The sequence below is a fragment of the Chiloscyllium plagiosum genome, unplaced genomic scaffold, assembly GCF_037043375.1.
Source record: "Chiloscyllium plagiosum isolate Xiang-an unplaced genomic scaffold, Cpla_swu_hap1 HiC_scaffold_30, whole genome shotgun sequence".
Classification (NCBI taxonomy): domain Eukaryota; kingdom Metazoa; phylum Chordata; class Chondrichthyes; order Orectolobiformes; family Hemiscylliidae; genus Chiloscyllium; species Chiloscyllium plagiosum.
Window position 1 is genome coordinate 50,476,253 of NW_028270168.1, and position 14,238 is coordinate 50,490,490.

The 14,238-nt window shown below is 40.7% G+C and overlaps 1 protein-coding gene across 7 annotated transcripts in view; it reads left to right on the forward strand.

Moving 5' to 3' along the window:
* adgrb2 (adhesion G protein-coupled receptor B2) overlaps window positions 1-14,238 on the forward strand; it is an 805,995-nt gene that overhangs the window by 452,463 nt on the left and 339,294 nt on the right. For all 7 annotated transcript variants that reach the window (XM_043717943.2, XM_087976927.1, XM_087976929.1 and 4 more), the window contains one exon: window positions 9,075-9,269. In XM_043717943.2, coding sequence (XP_043573878.1) covers window positions 9,075-9,269 — 195 coding nt within the window. The remainder of the gene's footprint in view (window positions 1-9,074; window positions 9,270-14,238) is intronic.

The following is a 14,238-nucleotide window of genomic DNA, read 5'->3' on the forward strand; positions in this document are numbered from 1 at the left end:
TGACACCTGACACTAGTCACGGGCTGCCATCCTGAAAAAGACTTCTTTATCCCCATAGTCTGCTTTCTGCCAGTCAGTAAATCCTCTTTTCATGCCAGTACCTAACACCATGAGCACTTACCTTATTTAGCAGCCTCCTGAGCAGCACCTTGTCAAAGGCCTTCTGGAAATACAAATAAATCATGTCCACTGCCTTACCTTGTGTAACTTGCTCATTATCTCCTCAAAGAATTCTAACCGATTTGTCAGGCATGACCATCTCAAGACAAAGTTGTGCTGACCCAATACTATTTTACCATCTACTTCCAAGTACTCCACAATCTCATCCTTAACAATGGACACTCAAATATTACCAACAACTGAGGTCAGGCTCACCGGCGTTTCATTGCCTGTCTTCTGCCTCCCACTCTCTTCTTAATCAGAGATGTTACATTAGCCATTTTCCAGTCCTGTGAAACCTCCCCCCCCCCTCCCCCCACTGACTCCAGTGATTCCTGAAAGATCATCACTAATGTCTCCACAATCTCCTGAGCTATCTCCTTCTGAACTCTGGGTTGTAGTCCATCTATCCAAGTGATCTACCCACTGTCAGATCTTTCAATTTCCTCAGCACCTTTTCCTTTATGTTGGCTACTACACTCACCCTTGCCTCCTGACTCTCTTGATGTTCTGAGATGCTGCTGGCATCTTTTATGGTGAAGACTGATGCAAAGTATCTGTTCAATTCTGGCACTATTTCTTTGTTCCCCATTACTACTTCCCAGCCTCATTTCCTTGTTGTATGACTGAATGCATCTGTGACTCTATAAGATCGCCCCTCAAGCTTCCGAGGGAAACAACTCCCAGCGTATCAGCCTCTCCTTATAATTCAATGCCCAACTGCTCCAACCCTCCCAGTCTCAGTAACAGCCTTGTAAATCATACTTGAAAGTGCAAGGTAAATGAAGAGTATTGTTTTATTGATGATAGATAATACTGATGGTTCTATTCATATGTACAAGTATATAAAAATGTTTTCTACAACACTGAATACCACAACACTGTAATTGAGCTACCCAGGATTAAGGAATGCAATACCAGGAGTTTAAGTTTAATGAGCAATAGGGCAGGAATCAATTAATATTTGTGTAAATTTGCTTGGGGCAGAGACCACTGTCCACTTTTCACAATGTAACTCACACCCAGCAGGAATCCAATGCATTGTTTTCCATAGATACTTTTCTGTTTCACTACTTTTATATATTAATTTCTCTATCTTCCTCATTAAGCCTTTCACTTTATCTCTCTCTTTATCTCCCTCTCTCTCTGTTTTCTACTCCCTCTCTTAGACATACATATGAGCAGAATGATTTCAGCCTAATCTGATGAAATTGGTTCTGTTGTTGCACTATGAATGGAACAAATGCAAATTAAAATAGGGTAGGGTGTTGTGTCATTGTCAGCAATTGTTCGCCAGCACGTATGATTGGCCACCTATGAAATTCCATGTTGCATGTCTATGGGTCCTTGTGTAGCTGATGAGCCTGATCTTCGAGCAGCATCCCTGACCACGTATTCAGCAGATACTCCTGGGAGGTTTAGTTGATCCTGGGCCTTGAGATCACTGACATTCCTTTCTTTGATTTCTTTTCTGTGCTTCATCTTGCCAATGTGTATTCTCAAACAATTATGCCCTTTCATACAGGAGGTTCCTCCCAAATTGGGTTCATACATTTCAGGTTCTGGGATTAAGTTTGAATTTGGTGTCTTTGGACTTTGGACTTCCAGACCACAGGTAATTAATCTGTCAGATGTGGTTTTCCAACCAGATTAGTGATGATACAGGTTATTTTTAAAGCACCTTGTCTAGCCCTTCACCATGTAGATAATGAAGAGGACTGCTCGGTTGTGAAGAAAGCTGTCAAAATGCTCTTGTGTTCCTATTCCAGGAATGAAATTACTGAGTCACAATTCTGTTATCTACATGCAGTTCTGAAGCTAGAAAATTCCAGATCTCTCAATCTTGCCCACATCACCTCTCGCTGATCTCTGCAAGGGCTTATGTTGTGTGTATGGGAGTGCTGGATACCTCTAGGTAGATGCCTTATGTGGGACATTTTCATGTGGGAATGCTATTGCACATCGACATATCTACATTCTCTGAATGAAGACAGATCTAGTTCCAATGGCAAAGAAACCTTGATGACTAGGGATCTCACAACTGCTGCGGATTCATTGCCATTGCGGGCATTGATAGCACACTATTATTTTCTGCCTGAACTATCATTGAGGACTTTGTTTGGATCGCGCTGTGTCTGGTTCCTCCCCACTGATCTTACCAATATAGGGAGTCCTGCTATGAGTTGAGAACTCCCAATGTCATCGCTCTCAGGATTAACAGAACACTGAAGCCTTTCCACCAGAGAAATCCACAGAAATGGTAGGATGTAAAACAGCAGCCAATCCAATTTCAACAGTTTTCACTAGAATAAGTTAAAATTTCCCACCACACATTGACTGAGCTTTTTGAAGAAGTAACAAAGAGGATTGATGAGAGCAGAGCGGTAGAGGCGTTCAACAAGTTCCCAATGAGAGACTGGTTAGCAAGGTTAGATCTCATGGAATACAGAGAGAACTAGCCATTTGGATACAGAACTGGCTCAAAGGTAGAAGTCAGAGGGTGGTGGTGGAGGGTTGTTTTTCAGACTGGAGGCCTGTGACCAGTGGAATGCCGCAAGGTTCATTGCTGGGTACTCTACTTTTTGTCGTTTATATAAATGATTTGGATATGAGCATAAGAGGCTTAGTTAGTAAGTTTGCAGATGACACCAAAATTGGAGATGTAGTGGACAGCGAAGAAAGTTATATCAGATTACAACAGGATCTTGATCAGATGGGGCAATGGGCTAAGAAGTGGCAGATGGAGTTTAATTCAGATAAATGCGAGGTGCTGCATTTTGGGAAAGCAAATCTTAGCAGGATTTATACATTTAGTGGTCAGGTCCTTGAGACCTTGGAGTGCACTTTCATAGCTCCTTAAAAGTAGAGTCGCAGGTAGATAGGATAGTGAAGAAGGTGTTTGGTATGCTTTCCTTTATTGGTCAAAATATTGATTTCAGGAGTTGGGAGGTCATGTTGCGGATGTACTGGACATTGGTTAGGCCACTGTTGGAATATTGTGTGCAATTCTAGTCTCCTGCCTATCTGAAAGCTGTTGTGAAACCTGAAAGAGTTCAGAAAAGATTTACAAGGATTTTGCCAGGATGGGAGTATTTGAGCTATAGGGAGAGGCTGAACAGGCTGGGTCTGTTTTCCCTGGACCATCGGAGGCTGAGGGGTGACCTTATAGAGATTTACAAAATTATGAAGGGCATGGATAGGATAAATCCTGAGAGCGATGGCATCCTGGGGCATGGATAGGATAAATAGACAAAATGTTTTCCCTGGGATAGGGGAGTCCAGAACTAGAGGGCAGAGGTTTAGGGTGAGAGGGGAAAGATATAAAAGAGACCTAAGGGGCAACTTTTTCACGGAGAAGGTGGTACGTGTATGGAATGAGCTGCCAGAGGAAGTGGTGGAAGCTGATTTGGAGGGATATGGACCGAGTGCTAGCAGGTGGGACTAAATTGGGTTGGGATATCTGGTCGGCATTGACGCGTTGGACCGAAGGGTCTGTTTTCATGCTGTACATCTCTATGACTCTAAGTCCACATGGTCGCTGCCACAAAACAGTACCATACTGAAGCTAATATTTAAAAAGCAAAAATGCTGGATGTATTCAGCAGATCATTCAATATTATTCATTATCAATGAAACAGCAATCTGTGGATGCGAAGAGAAACAGAATTAATATTTCTAATTGGTGACCCTTCGATAGAACTGTAATATCCAGCAGAATGTCTCCAGTGGGTCACAGTACTAATGTTGTCTTATGATTACATCTACAGTTAACATTCTTTCGCTACTGAACAGTGAGCAATTTCAGTCCCACCTGACTTTGGAGGCTCAATTAGACACTGCCCCTCTATCTTGCAGCTGCGCTACAACTCATTATAGGCACATACTGTATTCTGAGATGAAATTTCCTGTCCCTACTCTGACGAACTGTTTTGACCAAATTTTCGATTGATAAGACTAAAACTCAATCACTTTCACAGTTCAATGAACTTGTCTGATCTCCTAGATTTTTACGAGCCATAATCCCACCCTTATCATCTGTCTCTGTTATTCTGGGATCCTACTTTTCTCTTTTATGCTTGCTACAAATTTTAGGCTGTCTGTTCTTCACATTCCTTATCAAATGGTTTCCTACAGACCTCTGCAGCTGCTGTTTGTGCAGAACTCCCTGTATGTTGATTTGTATGATTCTTTGTTCAAAATAGACCCTGTTACCTTGAATTACCCCCTACCTCAATGCTACCATTGTTCTAACGTATGACTTCACTTACTTGCTGGAGCAGGCAAGCTAATTCTGATTTGAAACCATATTTATGCCAATGGCACGCAATACTGCAGCCTTATTTATGTCAATCTGATCAGGTGCTACCACAACAGCTAATTCAGTTCCAGCCTTACAAAGTTCATTGATTAACAGATTGCAATGTTGCTACATTTTGGTTCAATAATCGTAGCCAGGTAGATAGTATTTTGCTTAATTTTTTGAAGCTACAGAAAAAATCAACTTCTTTTTATGAGTCAGCAGCCTCAGACAATATAATTCTAATGAGTCATTTTTTTCAATCTTTTCTGTTGCACGTGAATGCACTGCCATTCCCATTTGGTAGATTTCTAAGTTCAGCTATTATATGTATTGAAACAATTCTTAATAGGTTACCTTATATTATCTAATTCTTTCACCAGGAGAAGAATACTATACCATTCAAGCCCTCAAACCATTACATTAGAACATCATAATGCTCAGCAAATAATGTAAAGTAAATTCAAATGCTACTGAGAGGTGGCTGCAAATGTTAAAACTCTTATTCTTTTTGTGGCAGATAAGTGCTCCTCGTGAGATTTTTCAGTTTAACCCAAACAACAGCTAATTGAGCCATTGTACTTAAATTAGCGCATTATCTCTGTCTACAATTAATAGATGTCCTGACATAAGATTTCATGTTCTGCTATACATTATCAACAAAAGTGTTGTTCACCACTAACATGATGCTGTCGTCAAGTCATAAAGATGACCTCACTAACACACAAAGTAATAATGTGGTGGATGAATTTAGTGTCAATGGGTGCCAGGTATGTGGGTGCAAAAGATGGGCGGATTGTGTCAAGCCACACAGCTCTTCAGCTGTTCACAACAATCAAAGTATGATCCTAACTAACCAGTCTGTGCTTGTGAAACTCAAAAACACTTGTGTGTGACATTATATGCGATCCAATGATTATTCAAGATTAATTAAATTATCCTCATTGCGGAGTTCCCTCACGGTGATCGCTGTCCAGTCCTTGGAGGTAGAGGGAACGCTGCTTCAATTAGTCTGACAACCAATTTAAGATTGTTAGTCAGAGCTGCAGTGTGTCATATTTGCATGTGCTAAAAGCTACATGTATTGATACTTACAGCCCTGTTTGTAGCCAGAGAGAAAATGTGCACACATCGCACTTGTTTCAAATCAACAAAACAGATGACAGCCATTCTCTGATTCATTTCTCAGGCTATGTCTTGAAAAATCAGTGAAACTACCCAGTTTAAATTTCAACAAAACTTGGCTGTTCCATGTCAGAAATCATTTAACTGGTGCACTTTTACCAATCAGAGTCCATTTGACTGCCAGTTGGTACTAATTTTAACATTATAAAAATATTGCTTTCCATATGACCATAAGAAAGAGGAGCAGCATTAGACAATAGACATTAGGTGCAGGAGTAGGCCATTCAACCCAGAGAAAGTGCTCCACCATTCGATCATGGCTGATATGTTTCTCAACCCCATTCTCCTGCCTTTTCCCAATAATCTTTGATCTCCCTTACTTAACAAAACCTACTTACCTCTGTCTTAAAGACACACAATGAGGTCTTCACAGCTCTCTGCGGCAATAACTTCCTCAGATTCACCACTCTCTGGGTAAAGAAATTCCTCCTCAACTCAGTTCTATATTGTTGTCCCTTCACTCTGAGGGTGTGCCCTTGTTCCCTAGTCTCTCCTACTAATGGAAACATCTTCTCTACATCCACTCTATCCAGGCTTCTCAGTAGTCTGTTAGTTTCAATGAGATATCCCTTCATCCATCTCAACATCATTGAATGCAGACCCAGAGTCCTCAACCGCTCCTCATATGACGAGACCTTAATTCCTGGGAACATTCTTATGAATGTCCTGTGGACCTCCTCAAAGGCCACGGCATCCTTTTCCCATTATTATGGTGTTTCTGTTTTAGAATACAAAACAAAGAAAATTTGACAAGATGTGTCATTTTTATTTGGCAGTACTCTTACCCATTAATTATGGCCAACAAATATTACTGTCCTACATCATGAAGATTAATACAAGTATTTATTAAGTTCCCTGTCATTTCTTGCTTCCTCATTATTGTTCCCCAACCTTGTTCTCTAAGGGGCCTATGTTCACCTTGGTCTCTCTTTTCTTTTTTTTTAAATATTTAAATAAGCTCATACTGTCTATTTTTAAATTATGTGCTGGTTTTTGCTCATTTTTTATTTTCTCCCTCTTTATTTTTACTTTTAGTCATCTGCATTTGCCTTCTAAAACTTTCTCAATTTCATGGATAAGATGGGAAAATCCTTTAAAATCGTACCCATGATTTTGAGAAACTGCAATTAATGTCATCCATCTTTATTTACACATTAATCAAAAGGACAAATTGTGGGATATATGCAGCAAAAATAAACAAGACCTTATTACAAATTAAATGAAAGAGTTCCCTGGCATTTGACTTTCTTGGAGACATTGACAGCAATGAATCAAGTGAAAAAGGAGAAATAATCTGAAGAGTGATTGTAGATATTGAGATCTAGCCTATTGTCCTGAACACATCCTATTGACACTCTCACTAATATATGTTGCAGGAAGCACCTCATAATCTCCACTCAGAAATTCTGAAGGTAATTGAATTGATAACCAAACATCCCATCATACAAGTGTCTTGGTTCTAGAATGTACATCACTTTACCATACATTTGGAATCAAACATAATGACTACATTATTTTCTTCTTCGTTGCACTTGTGAATTGCTATGGTAAGAGGCTGAGTGGCTTGGCCTAAACCCCCTGTAGTTTACACTAATGAAAGATGAGTGATCTGACTGAAATGACACTGAAAAGTTGATTCCCCTAGTTGGGAATCTAGAATACAGAACACAATTCGATAAAAAAGGTTAATCATTTAGTGTTTAAGTTGGGGAAAAACTTCTTCACTCAATGTTCTGTTAATGTTTAGAATTTTATATTGCAGAGAGATGTGGATGCTCCATTATTGAGTATAGTTAAGACTGAAATAGAATTTTGAACTCTCAGAAAATCAAGTGCTATGGGTAGGTATTGGTGGCAAGCAGGAAAGTGAAGTTGAGGCAACAAAACTAACACTGAATGGTGGAGCAATCTCTCGGAACTATAGAGACTACTCCTACTCTTTCTTCTCATCTTTCTTCACATTCGATTTCATCAGAATAATTTTCCAAAAGGTCTATGACCACTTTCACCCCTCTCTTCCTTTTTATATATTTAAACAAACTCTTATTATCAGCTTTTATATTTCATACTAGTTTGCCCTTGTAATTCAGTTTCTAATATCATTTTAGCTCTCCTTTGCTAGATTCTGAATTTATCCCAGTTTTCAGGGCTATCACTAATTTTTGCCTCCTTAGATGATTTTTCTTTATAGTCTCTTTAATTTTCTTGGTTGGTAATGGCTGGTTTATTCCTGTCTTAGAATCTTTCCTCTTAACTGGGATATTTTTTGCTCAGAATCATGAATTTCCTCCTTAAATGACGGCCACTGATTACTTACCATTTTTTTCCTGTTCACCTAGCCCAGTTCACGCTAGCTAACTTTATCCAGAGTCATGTCCCAGACAGATTGAGATCTGGGAGTGTCAGGTCACAGTCTGGAGATGGTAGTGTTTGGGGTCTTTGAGATAAGAGTGGGGTGTGTTTAATAGTTTTTCATGGGTTAAACTATATATTTGATATCACCCACTATTTAATAGTCTAACTTTCCCTGCTTAGCTGTTTTACTTAGTTTTGCTGGAACCAGTTGAAATCTCCTGGTCATGGAGACTTTCAGACTATTCCAAGTGTGCATGGATTCCTCAGGGGTGTGCACATAGAATTCAAGGTTTTATCTCTGACCTGAATGTAATGTTCAGAATATTCCATTTAACTTTTGCGTACAGTAACCAAATGATTATATTTTGCTCTTTAGGTTGCGTACAGTAACCAAATGATTATATTTTGCTTTTTAGGTCATTTGATTATTTATTTTGTGAATTAGGAAGAATAGTATATTTTGAGCATTGTATCTAGCAATACAATGTAATATTGTAGGTGGTGAATCTGCAGGCCTGAATGTGAGTTCCTGAGAATTGTTGTGGGTTAAGTTAATGAAATAACAAAAGATTAATACTCCGCTCATCAGTGTACAAATACATTAATATGGATATTTTCTCACAGTGTTGGAGCAGATCATTTACAAATGAGGCAATGATTAGTAATCATTAAAATAACTAACAGTAAATTTAGTCTCAGCGAAAGGGCAGTCCAGTGGCTCCATGATTAGCACTGCTGCCTTACAGGTTCGATTCCAGCCTTGGGCGGCTGTCTGTGTGGAGTTTGCACATTCTCCGCGTGTCTGTGTGGGTTTCCTCCAGGTGCTCCAGTTTCCTCCCACAGTCCAAAGATGTGCAAGTCAGATAAATTGGCCATGCTAAATTGCCCATATTGTTAGGTGCATTAGTCAGAGGGGAAATTGGTCTGGGTGGGTTACTCTTCGGAGGGTCGGTGTGGACTGGTTGGCCCGAAGGGCATGTTTCCACTCCGTAGGTAATCTAATCTAATCTAAATGTTCGAATAATCTGATTGTTCTGAGTGACAATATGGTGAATCTGTGTTTATTTGCTTTATTTAGATCCGAGAGCACCTCGCTAAAGGACAGCGGACCTTGGCAGGAGAGGGCATGATACAAGTAATAAGAACTATGCTGGGTTTAATAGCGAGAAAGAATTTCTACAGTGGAGATCTCTTATTCTCTGCAGACATACTACGGAACGTGACAGATACATTCAAAAGAGCCAGCTATATTCCTCCTTCTGGTGATATACAAGTGAGGATTGTATTTAATAACTGATATTTTGCTTTTGTTTTGCAGTTTCTGTCTCCAGCTTTGTGTGTGGGAAATCACTAACTTGATTGAGGTTTTTGGAGAAGTAATGAAGAGGATTGATGAAGGCAGAGGGGTGGACTTGATCTTCAGTAAGGTGTTCAACTAGGTTCTTCATGGTAACCTGGTTAGCAAGGCTAGATTACACGGAATACAGGTAGAACTAGCCATTTGGATACAGAACTGCCTCGAAGAAAGAAGACAGACAGTGGTGATGGAGAGTTGCTTTTGAAACTGGAGGTCTGTGACCAGTGGTGTGCCACAAGGATCAATATTGGGTCCACTGCTTTTCATCATTTATGTATATAATTTGGATGTGAATATAGGAGGTGTGGTTAGTAAGTTTGCAGATGATACCAAAATAGGAGGTGTAGTGGACAGCAAAGAAGGTTACCTCAGCGTATAACAGGATCTTGATCAGATGAGCCAATGGGCCGAGGAGTGGTAGATGGAGTTTAATTTAGATGAATGTGAGAAGCTGCATTTTGGGAAGGCAAATCAGGATTGCAATGATACACTTAATAGTAAGGTCCTGGGGAGTGTTGCTGAACAAAGAGACTTTGGAGTGCAGGTTCATAGTTCCTTGAAAATGGAGTTTCAGGTAAATAGGATGGTGAAGAAGGTGTTTAATGTGCTTTCCTTTATTGATCAGACCATTGAGAATAGGCGTTGTGGCTGTACAGGACATTGGTTGAGCCACTTTTGAAATATTGTGTGCAATTCTGTTCTCCCTTCTATATGAAGGATGTTGTGAAACTTGAAAGGGTTCATAAAAGGTTTACAAGGATATTGCCAAGCTTGGGGGGTTTGAATTATAGGGAGAGGCTGTTTTCCTTACAGCATTGGAAGCTGAGTGGTGACCTTGTTGACGTTTATAAAATCATGAGGGGCAATGATTTGAGTAAATAGCCTGGGTTGGGGAAGTGCTAAACTAGAGGGTATAGGGTGAGAGGGGAAAGACGTAAAGGAGACCTAAGGGACAACGTTTTCACACAAAGGGTGGTGTGGCAAAGGTAGGCTGCCAGAGGAAGAAGTGGAAGGTGGTACAATTACAACATTTAAAAGGAGTGGGTATATGAGTAGGAAGGGTTTAGATGGATATGGGCCAAGTGTTGGCAAATGGGACTAGATTAATTTAGGATATCTGGTCGGCATGGATGAGTTGGATTCAAAGGTCTATTTCCATGCTGTACGTTTCTATGACTCTGTCAGGATGCCCTGTAGAACTGGCAAAGTCATACATCAATCACATTTACAAATATTTTCTCTTCATAAAAAATACTGTATCTGGTATATAACTGCCATTGGTATGCTTATTACTGGTTTACCTGAGAAAAAATGATTGTGGGTTGCTTTTATTGGCTGCAGCCTTTGAAGATATTAATGACAGATTAATGCTAAGATGATGTTCAGTGGATGTAGCATCATGGGATAACCAAGCAGAATGGTTAGCTAACTTGATTCAAGAATTAAATAAAACAATAGGGTGAAGATTAGCTTTTCAGAATGGCACAAGATTAGAAATGGTGTTCTTTAAAGAAGAAGTCCAACACTAGACAAGTATGCCGTTCTGTCACATATGCAGTCCAATCAGGCACAGCAACAGCCATGGCAGCAGTCTTAGAGTCCTATAGCACGGAGACAGGCCGTTTGGATCAAACTAGTTGATTTCCATCCATGTTAACCCCATTTCTCTCCACTTGGCCCATATTCTTCTAACCCTTTCCTATCCATGTTTTTTTTTCATTCCTTTGGGGCACTTGGTCATCACTGCAACTTTACCTGCAACTCCCCCTACACCCCCAGTCCTGAAGATAAGTCACACCCGAAATGTCGACTTCTCCACCACCTGATTGCTGCCTGGCTTGCTGTGTTCTTCCAGCCTCCTAGCTGTCTACTTTGGAATCCGACATCTGCAGGTTTTTTTTGTCTCTAGTCAAGTATAATGCAGTAGGGCAGTGTGACCTCAGATAGAGAGTAAACATGGTCCCATACCCTCAGAAGAGAGAAGAGAAAAGTGCTTCAAGAAGAGCCAGGAGACTCCAAGGTCAGAGATGCTGAGCTAGTGGTGTGAAATGTTGATTTGTGCCCAGAGACATGCTGAGGAGTTCTGCAGGATGCCATTGTTGCAAGGAACCCAATAATCAAACAGCATGTCATCTGAAAACATTGTGAGGACATAGTGACGGACCACATGCCAACACTGAACAAAGTCGGAGTCTTTACATAGATGGCAGCCAAGCTAACATGTTTTTCATTGCTTATTGAAATTGTACTGTTGCAGAACTTTATGACCTCTGTACATTTTAGATAATCATTAATTTAAATGCATGCCACCATTGCAAAAACTAATTAATTTATATAGAATTATGTCAGACAGATTTTTAAAAAATATCTGCATATTCTACATACCCCTCAGTGCTATACCCAATGCAGGGTATTTGCACTTGGACAATCCCATGAAGCATTGCTGTGTTGGTTTGGAAGAAGTGAAGGCAGCCAGCTAATGTCTTAGAATATAAAGTTGTGAAGATTGTGGCAGTCAAACGTTTTCTGTAGACAACTGTTAGGGTCTTTCCTGCAACTGTATGAATGAGTGTTTGTTAGAGCAGCCATAGTAGATTGATTGATTTTTGTTACGTGTATCAAGACGAATTTAAAAATGTTGTTTTGCGAGCTATACAGGCAGATCATACCAGACAAAGTGCATCAGGGTAGCAGGATAGAGTGCAGAATACAGTGTCCCAGCCGCAGCGAGGGTGCAGAGAGTGAGATTGGAAGTAACATTTGAGAGGTCCATTCAAGAGTCTAATAACAGCTGGGAAGAAGCGGTTCTTGAATCTGTTCATACATGTATTCAAACATGTATATTTTCTGCCGAATGGAAGAGAGCAGAAGAGAATATAACCAGGGTAGGAGGGGTCTTTGATTATGTTGATTGCTTTTCTAGGGCAGTGGGAAGTATAGATGGGGTCAATGGATGGAAGTTGGTTTGTGTGATGGACTGGGCTGTATTCGTAACTTTGTAGTTTCTTTCAGTTTTGGGAAGAGCAGTTGCTATTCCACACTGATGCATCCAGATAGGCTGCTTTCTATGGTGCTTCTATAAAAATTGGTAAAAAGCCTTGTGGACATACCAAATGGCCTGAGCCTCCTGAGGAATTAGTAACATTGTTTGGCTTTCTTGACCATCGCATTAACATGGGTGGACCAGGACAGATTGTTGGTGATAATCACTCCCAGGAACTTGATGCTTTCGATCATCTCCACTCTGTGCCATTGTTGCAGCCAAGGCCATGACCTCCACTTCGCTTCCTGAAGTCAATGACCAGCTCCTCTGTTTTCCTGATGTTGATGGAGAGGTTGTTTTCTTGAAACAATGCTCCTAAGCATTCAGTCTCTTTTCTGTATTCTGTCTCATTGTTATTTGAGATTCGACCGACAACAGTGGTATTATCAGCAAATTTATAAATGGAGTTGGGGCAAGACTTGGCCACAACAGTCTTGAGTTTATAAGGAGTACAGTAGGGGCTGAGTATAAAGCCTTGAGGGGCACTTGTATTCAGGATTATGGTGAAGAAATTGTTGTCATTTCTTCTTCTTGATTGCAGTCTATGGGTCAGGAAGTCAAGGATCCAGTTATAGAGGGGGGAGCCAAGTCTAGGTCTCAGAGTTTAGAGATGAGTTTGTTTGGAATTATCATATTTGAAGGCAGAGTTAAAATTAGATTAGATTAGATTAGATTCCCTACAGTGTGGAAATAGGCCCTTCGGCCCAACCAGTCCACACCGACCCTCCGAAGAGTAACCCACCCAGACCCATTTCCCTCTGACTAATGCAACTAACACTGTGGGCAATTTAGCATGGCCAATTCACCTGACCTGCACATCTTTGGACTGTGGGAGGAAACCCACGCAGACACTGGGAGAATGTGCAAACTCCACACAGACAGTTGCCCGAGGCTAGAATCGAACCTAGGACCCTGATGCTGTGAGGCAGCAGTGCCACCCATAGGTAATTAGGAGCCTGACATAGGTATCCTTGTCATCCAGATGTTCCAGGGATGATTGTAGGACCAGGAAGATGGATCTGCTGTGGACCTATTGTGTTGGTAGGTGATAGCGAAGGATCAAGGCAGTTTGGTATGCTAAGCCGTGACTAACCTCTCAAAGCACTTCAATAACTATGGAGATCAGTGCTATTGGACAGTAGTACTTGATTGGTCACAATTCACAGACCCCTGACAAAGAAAACCAAGAATGATGAGATTCCCTCCATCTGCTTTGAACCCTTATTTCCTTCTGGATCACCGTCAACCCTTTGATGTACTGTCTGCTAGCTTGAAGAGGTTTACTGCTCAGTTGGAACCAGAACTCTATCAACAAACACATTGATTTAGACCCCATCTACCACCCCCTGAGAAAAGGAACAGGAAGTGACTTCACCACAGGAAATAACATCACCACAGGAAATGACATCACCAACTCAAAGAAACCTAAACATATGAATAGAAAGCAGTAATTTTCAACATTGCTTCACATGAGGCCCACTGAAGATGTTACCTAGTAAGGTAATGAAATGTCTGGAAATAATCCTCCAAGCTCAGCGAGCAAACCTACATCCAAAACCTCAACCTAAGTTACAAATCTTCTCAAAACTCTCCATGTCATGGAGATGGACAGCATGGAAACAGACCTTTCGGTCCAACTCATCCATGCCGACCAGATATCCCAACCCAATCTAGTCTCACTTGCCAGCACCTGGCCAATATCCCTCCAAACCCTTCCTATTCATATACCCATCCAAATGCCTCTTAAATGTTGCAATTGTACTAGCCCAAAGTTTGGGTGAAGATTTGTAGCTCGGGTGCTCGTTTTTGTGATTCTGTTCGCCGAGCTGGAAATTTTTGTTG